The 10,352-nt window shown below is 36.4% G+C and overlaps 1 protein-coding gene across 2 annotated transcripts; it reads right to left on the bottom strand.

The window, feature by feature from the left end:
- Positions 1-1,661: 1,661 nt before the first annotated feature.
- CIP111 (Cam interacting protein 111) lies at positions 1,662-6,936 on the bottom strand. 2 transcript variants are annotated; one of them, XM_079003249.1, is made up of 11 exons: positions 6,575-6,936; positions 5,828-5,977; positions 4,949-5,703; positions 4,663-4,867; positions 4,355-4,562; positions 3,873-4,276; positions 3,314-3,740; positions 2,717-2,797; positions 2,446-2,636; positions 2,188-2,375; positions 1,662-1,881 (listed from the first exon to the last, which is right to left on the bottom strand). In XM_079003249.1, the coding sequence occupies exons 1-11, from the start codon at positions 6,887-6,889 to the stop codon at positions 1,824-1,826; spliced, it is 2,982 nt and encodes a 993-aa protein (XP_078859375.1). In that variant the 5' UTR covers positions 6,890-6,936; the 3' UTR covers positions 1,662-1,823. The 2 variants fall into 2 exon arrangements, with proteins under 2 accessions (XP_078859375.1, XP_078859376.1); XM_079003250.1 differs by having other exon boundaries at positions 5,828-5,907; positions 6,575-6,778.
- Positions 6,937-10,352: the final 3,416 nt, after the last annotated feature.

Below are 10,352 nucleotides of genomic sequence, written 5' to 3'. Positions count from 1 at the left end.
TCGACGCTTCGGCATTGCTTTGGGTTCAAGTGTCGCAACCTGGCTCAATCCTTGCTTTGATATACGTTGGTTGGGTCAATGGTACACACATGTTGTTGGGTCTAAAATATTGTTTTATACTTTACTTTTCTAGGCAATTGGTTTCTCTGTAATGTAATATACATTTGCAGTTGTGTTCACGGCCAGGTGAATGTTTACGGTCGTAAACCAGTTCACGGCCATAAACCTGTTCACAACCGTGAACCCATCTACGTCCCATGTTCCCCATATACATATAAATAGATGTTAGGTGGGTGAGGAGTGGTTGATGAACTGAAGAGAGTGTACGGCCCAAAGAGAGAAGAGGGTGTATTGCCCAAAGAGAGAAGAGAGAAGAGAGGAGCTTAAGTGTGTGTAAGTTGTGTGTGAATCTTGTATTTGGATCTACATTCTAATCAAATCATACAAGATTCATTATCTTCTTCTTCTACTTCTTCTTCATTAGATCTGACATCATCCGTTTGATTGAGATTCTGCACCATAAAACGAATCTGGTTGATACACAAGCAAATTTGGGACTTACACATGCATACATACATAATACATACATGATGCACCATCCATCCAGTAGATGCGTGTGTATGCATGCGTTCATGCAACACACAGACAAACACACAAATACATACCCTTTTTAAATGACATGGCAATACGATGTTTGAAGTTTGTGGGATTCGGACCTTAAGACCCAGTTTATTTTGCAATGTTCATATCCCAAGTTATCACTACTATGTCATATTGATTTTTGGAGTGTTAAAAATGTTATATAAATGTTATGATTTTAATTTATATGATCCAAAAATGTCACAATCAAAATGTTATGATTCAAAATGATACGATTAAGATTAAGGATTATAACATTTTTTAATCAAAAGAGATTAATTATCATAATATTTTATATTATAACATTTGTGGATAATAAAAAATTAAGAATTATAAGCATTTTGAATCATAAGATATTAAGTTTGAATTATAAAGATATTAAGTTTAGAGATAAAAAATTGATTATAAGTGAAACTAAAATTTATTTATTTTTCTATTATTGAATTGATTTTCATTTCTTACCGATTAAACACATCATAGATTCCATGTTCTTCAAAATCCAATTCATTTGAAAGTTTAAATGTATTTCTAACAACATTTACCGATTCAGGCATTCTTAAAACTTACTTACGATTATCATTTAAAGTTATGCAAAAATTAATCGATTCAATTCAAGCCAACCAATCTAATTAAAACCAGCCAACAGAAATCACATATCCAAATGTAACGCGATTGAATCGGTTCCAAATTTTCATTATCCAACTTGGTAGACCAAGATCGAATCCAAATTTTATTCAGTTGGATCAATCCAATACTTATTATCCAATTTAAATTAATATAAATTTACTAAAGTTATAATAACTTTAACAAAAACATAACGAAAAAGTAATAATAATAATATGTTTTAAAATAACTATTGTATTTTGGTCAAACTTCTTATCTTTGAAATACAAGTTTTTAATCCAATATTCACTTGGATTCTTTTTGGTTCAGCTGGTCAAAGTTAATTGGATAAGATCACCGGGTAATATCCAATATCCACTACATAATTGGACCGGATTGGTTGTATAAAAGATATTGGATTACTTTGAACCAAATATGTCAATTATCAACTTTTTCAAAAAAATAATACTTTTTATTCGTAATATCATTTTCAAAACTTTGTACACACTACACCAAACAAGCAACAACTAAACTGTCCTCAAATTAGGTTGAAGCCCGCCATATTTCACAAGAGTTTGCTTCTATGAAAATGCAGCTGCAATGTGAGAAATGCACGATGAAATCGATGTCAAAATGCTCCTGTTTCACCAAAACTATAATAATCAATTTTCTTGCAACAAAATATGGTTATTGACTTATTTTGATCCTAAACAATCATAATATTAAAAATTATCAATTTTTAGGGTTAATTGCAATAAACAACAATGTACTTTCATTAAGTTGTTTATTATAGCATTCTACTTCATATCTTCTTACATCATTATATGATTTTTTTTAAGTATAATATCTTGATAAGAAAAGAAAAGAAAAAAAAAATGAACGTTCAATGCTATAATTGGGTAGATTTTTTAAAGTATAGTGCCTTAATAAAAGGGTAAAGTTTACCGATTAGGAACCGAGCTCAATCCTGTTGCAGCCGATTCAGGGACAAAATCGTCTTTTCGGGTAGCAGTGGAGACAAGTCTCTGAAACTTTTCAGTCAATTCTTCATAAGACTCTACATCTGAAGGTGGCACTTGTTCAATTGCATATCTTAAATGATCCATTCTTACTTCCAATGCATCATGTTTCTCCTGACATTAGAAACAAACATGTGTCACTAATAATCACTTTTAAGAATCTTGATTAATGAGTTTCACAAACCTCGATAGCTGCAACAGCAGCTTCGCGACAGATTAGAGAAATGTCTGCCCCTGTACAGTCTTTAGAAAGAGTAGCCAATTCATCAATGGATACATCAGAACTGCAACTCATTTTTTGCAGATGGATTCGGAAAATCTCTTTACGATCTTTTTCATTTGGTGGGCCCACGTATACGAGCCTATCGAAACGCCCTGTCACATTTTTTATTAATAAGAATGGATTTTTGAATTCGGTGTGTTTATATTTATATAAAGTTAGGGTCAGTTTATACCTGGTCTCAAAAGAGCAGAGTCGATCTTATCTGGTCGATTTGTAGCAGCAATAACTGTTACATTAACTCTCTGGTTCAAACCTAAAAATAAACCAACAAGTCGGATGATATTTAATTATATGATACAACACGTTGTACTGTGTTTGGCATACATTGGACTATGGGACTGATGTCAATGAGACAAAAAAATTGCAATTTTTTGTCCCACACAAAAAGGTTAAACAAGGTGGGACAGGGGCTCGCTCTCGATATCACGTCTATGAAAAAGACGTAAATGCCCTTTTCCTCGTCATTAAAAAATAGCTCTAGAAAGCTTGTCCAATTCAGTCCCGTCCAGTGTAACAAATGCAGCCGACGGGACAAGACTGTACAAGCTTTCTAGGGATATTTTTTATGATGAGGATAAGGGCATTTATGTCTTTTTCATAGACGTGATATCGAGAGCGAGCCCCTGTCCCACCTTGTTTAACCTTTTTGGTTGGGACAAAAAATTGTAATTTTTTTGTCTCGTTGACATCAGTCCCAGTCCAATGTATATCAAACACAGTACAACATGTTGTGTCGGTGTAAAAAACTCAAAATCAGAGTCCTATTTACCATCTAATTCAACAAGAAGCTGACTCATAACACGATCAGAAACGGAAACCCCGTCATTTTCCTTTCCACGGATATTAGCAAGACCATCTAACTCATCAAAAAACACAATGGAAGGCGCGTTAGCCCTTGCCTTTGCAAACAAAGACTTTACAGCCTTTTCAGATTCACCAACCCATTTGCTAAAAAGCTCTGGGCCTTTCACCGCAAGAAAATTCAATTTGGCTTCAGATGCCACTGCACGGGCCAAAAGGGTTTTGCTGCAGCCCGGGGGCCCAAACAACAAAACCCCGGTTGGTGGGCGGGTCCCGATTCGCCTGAAAGCATCTTGATGCTTTTGAGGCCATTCCACTGCTTCCATCAACTGCATTTTAACCTCTTCTTGACCACCAACATCTTTCCAACTAACCTTCGGAACCTCAAGTATCACCTGATTATTTAAACAAATCAAAACAATAAGAAAAAAGAAAAAAAATTGTTTCTGCAAAAAGGTTATTCTTCCAGCAACCCCTGAGGTGGCCCACACTGTCAGGTATACAGTGACCCAACTTTTTTATAATACCTCTCTCATGGCGCTTGGTCTAACTTTAATTCTTGCTTTTTCAAAATCTTCAAGAGACACACTCAAGTTTCTAGCCAACCAATCACTTTCATTGATTTCTAGCTGCAACTCTGAATTGGATAAAGATGAACACTCCAAATTATTCTCAGAAAACAAGCCTTTAGTATCATCTGAACACATGGAAACATTCATCTCATTATCGGGATGGATTTTATCACGAATCTTGTGAATGTTTCGCCTAAGACAAACAAATGCAGCTTCATTACAAAGGGACGCCAGGTCAGCACCCACAAACCCATGAGTAGACATGGCCAAATGGTGGATTTCAGTATCAGAAAGATGGTGTTCTTTTTCTTTGAGTAGAGTAAGTAATATATCATAACGTTGATTTGGAGATGGAACACCTGTATAATATTGAAATAAACAGAAAAAAGATTAGTAAAAGAAAAGTTTCATCGAGGGCAATAACGTCTTTTTCATACCTATTTCGATTTCCCGGTCAAGTCTTCCGGGACGTCTGAGAGCAGGCTCAATACTATCAGGCCTATTAGTTGCAGCAATAACAAGTAAGCCTTCAGTTCTACTAATTCCATCCATTAAATTCAGTAAAGTTGCAACAATTCTTTCAGAAAGCTCTTCACCACCTTCTTTTCTTGATGGAGCAATGGCATCCAACTCATCTATGAATACCTACAACCACAAACACAAAGTCACAAACACCTTTTTTTAAACAATGATGAACAAAATAGATGAAAAAGGTTGGAATACATTGATGGAAAAAAGAACTTACCACAGAAGGTGTAGCATTGGTGGCTGAATCAAAGACTGAATGTAAAGCTTGCTCACTTTCACCATAAAACTGACTCACAATTTCAGGTCCATTTATGGAGAAGAGATTGACACCAACATCATGTGCACATAATTTAGCCAAACAAGTCTTCCCTGTGCCAGATGGACCATGAAGTAGTACTCCCTTTGTTGGACGCAAACCCATACTAAAAAAAAAAAATAAGAAAGTGTAAATAAATTTGAATTCAATAGCATATAAGTTAACAGAAAGTGGATATAAAACATACCTTGAGAGAGAGTTCTTAATTGATGATGAAACAATGATATCTTTCAAAACCGTATACTCCTTTGATAAACCTCCCAATTTTGGAATATCAGTTACTATATTATCTTTACAATCCTCACTATACAGATCAAAATTCATTTTCTCACAAGTTTCCACTTCAGAACTCTGCGAGAAAAGATGAACTTTTGTCCCATTGTCGATTAGAAAAGCTTTACTTTCTTTATCATCATTATCATTATCTTCAGATATCTTTACAGCATTTACGACCTTAAAAAGACAAATCGCTGAAAGTATTGGAATTACAACAAGATTTCCATGAAGTAAATGGCGGGAATTCAAGAGTGATGATGTACAAGTTTGAAGAAGCTTCTTTCCAACTTCATCCTCCAAGACTTCTCTTATGTTACAAGGATTGAAAGATTGATCTGACACTGTCTCTGTATGTCTTGGTGAAGTCGGTTGACTAGACACAGGAGAATTCAATTTTGACCGAGTCAACTGTGGTGTTTTTGGAGATGAAATGTTCCCGTTTTCATGTTGGTTGTTGTGTTCGAATGGAAAGTTGAAAAGTTTATTGCTTTTAGTAGTAAAGCTGTTCTTTGAAGAAACCAAGGATAAATGCAAGTCTTTGCACTTGTATATTGGAAAGGAATTATTCCCATGGTTGACAGGGTAAACAAAAATTATCCTTCCAGAAACTGGATAACCCATGGCAGAAGAGAGGGTTGATGATAATCGCACCTCATTTTTCTGAACCTAAGAGTGAAAAAGTAAAGGAAACAATGCAAGTTCAAACTTCAAAGTAAGTAATATATGTCTTATTATGTATATAAAAGTAGTTCACTATTGTTATAATAGAGAAACATTATTGTTTTCAAACCTTACGAGACGGGAAAACTGTAGCTAGAATGAAGTAGTTCCCTATTTCATTAGCCGTTTTATCATTGAACCCATAATGCCCTGCACATTCATCCACCAATGAACTAAGAAGGTGAACAGAGAAATCTCTCCTTAAAGAAGCAAGTGATACCTGTTGATGAATTCATATAACTATTAAACCACAAAAACAAAATAGGAGAAATTAGTTGATGTCAAAGAATAGCATTAATTACAGTAACTAGGCAGAAGAAACCAAGAATGCACACAGAGATTGATGTTGAACAAAAAGTGATCCGCATTATTGTAGAAGTAGATATATGTTATCTTGTAATAATAACGAAAGATACAGACAATTGTGTCTATATCCTTCTAATATAAGTAACTTTAGAAGTTAGTAATGGCAACAATATGATGGAACTTCCAAGAAACCTCATTGGTGTAGGTAAGGGAATAGGATACTTAGGGGTGCTTGGATGTGAGTTTTGAAAGTAATTATTGCAATTTAAAGATTCAGAATCAGATAATCAGTTGATTAAAGCTATCAAGTAAATTCAACAATTGTCTTAAAAGTTAGTTTTCTTAGAGCCACATCTTCCCTGCTTCGCCAAATTTGATTACTTTGACCCTTTAATACTTCAAGTCACAATGATCGGTTTAAACAACAAATGATGACCGTTTTAGGAGAAAGGGAATCCCACAAACCAAAGTTCTACTAGAAAAAAAATGACAACGAATAAGTTATACTTACGGATACAACCGAACCAGGAGTGATAGAAGAAGCAATCATGGAGGCTTCCGAGAGCCATATTTTACACGTTTTGGACTCAATTCCACCAGAAGCATCTTCAACGCTTCGACAAATTAAAGCAGAAGTACCAATAAATGAAGGGTATTTGGTAGAAGTCTCTTCGAGTGAGCGCAATAGTAATTGTTCGTCATCTTCACCATTATAACTTGGGTTCAGATTCGAATATGCGGATGAACTACTGAGAGAAGATGGTGATGTTGCATCTGAATTAGAAATTTTTTTTGACTTAGTGGTCTTCTTGGCCTTCGGAGGCATTGTTTCAAACAGACCAAGGAGGGAGGGAGGTTTGGGGTTTCAGGTTCCATTAAACCCAAAAGGGGGGTTTTTGGAGAAAATTCGTATATTGCAGATTTGCCCCTTCTTGTCTTCTGCATGACCATTTCTCCCCCTTTATGCTAACCTATATTTTTGTCTTTTACGAAAATATTTTTGTTTTGTTGGCCATCGATGGTAATAAACAGTAACGAATCTAGAACAAAAAATCACGTGATTTCCAAATTAATTGAAGCCAATATAAAAAATCTAATTTAAGTGGAAGAGAATTGTAAGGTCATCGGTGGTAATAAACAATGACGAAATCTAATTTAAGTGGGGGAAAGTTGTAACACCTTGTTTCGAATCGTTTCATATATTGGGGTCGTGACCCGAAGATCGGTTATCATAAGGCTTGGGGGCCATTGGGAAAGATACTTAGGCCCCTTTGAGTGTGAGTAATGTAGGTTAGGTGATCTGGGAGTTCAGTTTGTGTTTTGGAGTTCAAGGGTATATCGGTAAAGTGACGGTTTGGGCCTTTTATGAATTTTGGATTTTTGTTCGGAAAGTTTTATGGCAAGGGGGAGTTGATAGAAGTATAGATCTTCTCATTACCTTTTCGTGGATATAAGGATCGTCGAAATCGAATTTAGAACGAATAAGTTATGGCCTTCGGAAGTTTGGTAGCTTTAAGGCTAAGCCTAGTACGCGGGGCGTACTCTATGAGTACACTTAGCGTACTAGCCCATTAGCTGATCGCAGGTTTCACCCACGTACGCGAGGCGTATGTGGAGTACGCATGGCGTACGTGGTGTAGAGGAAAACCCTAATTTTTAGGGTTTGCACCCTATTTAAACAACTTATAGCACCTCTTTGACATTTATTGATCAAGCTCCATCTCCATATACCCTGAAAACGAAACCCTAAGTGCATTTGGTGAGTTTTGAGCTTGAAAATAAGTTGTTGGTGTTTTATGGTGAAGATGAAGAAGATGAACACTTGGAGAAATAGCTTGAGATTGTAAATCCATAGTTACCTTCACATTTGCAAGCTTTTTGAGGTAAAAAGCTATCACTTGATGGTCATTTATGTTGGATCTATTTTATGGTGTTATTTATGCATTTTTTAGTCTTTTGATTTAAAGTTGAGCTTTTGATCTACTCCAAAAGCAATGGATGTTAGATCTTAGCTCCATGGAGGTTCCTTATGATGGGTTTTGAGCATTCTAACACTTCCTAAGTGTACATGCAACCATAATAACCTTGGATCTATGTTTGTCTAATTATCATGCAAAGTTTAATTCCAAGGTTATATTCCTATCTAGCATACATGGGGAACAATTTTTAACTTGAATGAAAGATAGAATAACTTACCTTGTTGTTGCTTATGATCCTTGAAACCTTGTGAGCCTAGCACCCCAAGTGTGATGCCTCAAATGCTTCACACAACACCAGATGCTTTTGGAATGACTTTAGAGAGAATACACACTTCTAAAATCGGCCTAGCCCTCTTGTTTCTTATGTGTAGCCGATTTTGGTGGAGAATATGTTCTTTATATAGTGTTGACACATCTAGGGTTACACCATGTAAACCCTAATGTGTCATGACTCTTCATTTCCATGACTCATGGGTTTGTAACTCCCATGGAGCATCCTATGGGTGGAACCCAACTTGATAATCCATGGAGCCTCTTAGCCCACTATACAAGTTATAGATGATTTACATAATCAACCCATATATTTAATTAGTTATCTTTTGATCACTCAATTAATTCTAAATTAATTCTTGATCAAACTAATTAAATAATATTATTAATATATTAGAACTTATAATATATTAATAAACCATAAGTGTTATTTCTCTCATTTAGTCTATCCAACAGTCTCCCACTTGGATAAGTCTGATAACTATAACTGCAGTACTTCAGGAACCGAACGGCAATCGTAGCTCTTTTAAGGTCTCTCGAAACTGAGAAGATGATGATACGCCATTTAAGATAAGTGATCATATAATCCTCTGTTCTAGATATCAGCCAGACAAATACATGGAACAATGTCTTACTTATTGTCCAGCAGTTTGTTTCCCGATTTACGATTTGTTTGACAAAGAACTTAATTAAACACATCAACTTAGTTCTGACCGGGCCCGGTACATAGGTCAAAACAAAATCATCGAGGGGGCCCAGATATCAGCTTCTAATCCAAGAAGGAACGGATAAACTTCGACTCATATGTTTGTTCTACCACTTATTGAATTATACACAAGAGCACGTTTTATAACATCGAGTTACCAATGCGTTTTCGTACAATCAATGCATAACCAATTCATAAGTAACAAATCATATCTCTAGGTTTGAAGACTTATATGATATTATCGTCTCACGATCACTCGAGATAAATTCCATGAAGTGATTCCAGTGAGCGTGGGTTGAGTCCAATGCTCAGAACTTATGAGCACTCATGATTGTTATAGCCATGTCCAACACCTTAGACCTCTACAACCAATCATGATAGTCTTGATTCATACCTACTTCCGACATATGACCGACTGTGGAGGTTCGAATAATATGATATACCAAACATAATTATTCTGGAAGTCAAAACATGCAAAAGAAATATAGTAAACGATCGACAAGAGATAGCAACACCTTACTCATAAATAAAACACCTTTTATTCATCATCTAATGTCAATTACACTTTACAAATTTCAAGGTTATCTAACTACTAAATCTAATATCATCCTTCAGCCCTATGCTCCGAGCATGCTGGAGATGCTTAACCCGAGTCAGTCCCTTCGTGAGGGGATCTGCTGGATTCTCATCCGATGATACCCTCTTCGCCACGAGGAGTCCTTCTTCTATTCGATGTCTAATGAAATGGTATTTTCTGTCGATGTGTCTAGATCTCCCCGTGATCCCCTGGTTCCTTGGCTAAGGCAACAGCACTTTCACTATCACAGAAAATTCCCATTGGCTCCTTAATAGCCGGTACAACTCCAAGGTCTCCAACGAAGTTCTTCAGCCATATCGCCTCCTTTGTTGCCTCGCTAGCTGCTATATACTCTGATTCGCAAGTTGAATCAGCCACTGTCTCCTGCTTGGAACTCTTCCAAGAAATTGCTCCTCCGTTTAGGGTAAAGACCCAGCCTGACTGAGAGCGGAAATTATCCCTATCAGTCTGAAAGCTAGCATCACTATACCCTACAACTCTCAAGTCATCACTCCCACCGAGGGTAAGAACTCAGTCCTTAGTCCTCCGTAAGTACTTGAGAATATTCTTTACCGCAGTCCAGTGTGCCTTGCCAGGGTTCCCCTGATACCTGCTAACCATGCTCAAGACAAAGGCTACATCAGGTCGAGTACACGTCATAGCATACATGATCGATCCTATAGCCGAAGCATAAGGTATTCGACTCATTTCTGCTGTCTCAACCTCAGAACTAGGGCTTTGTGTCTTACTCAATCTG

The sequence above is a fragment of the Lactuca serriola genome, chromosome 5 (genome assembly GCF_051521515.1).
Source record: "Lactuca serriola cultivar US96UC23 chromosome 5, Lser_US96UC23_V15, whole genome shotgun sequence".
NCBI classification, from domain to species: domain Eukaryota; kingdom Viridiplantae; phylum Streptophyta; class Magnoliopsida; order Asterales; family Asteraceae; genus Lactuca; species Lactuca serriola.
Note: the sequence above shows the minus strand (reverse complement) of the source record. Positions and strands in the feature narration are given on the sequence as shown.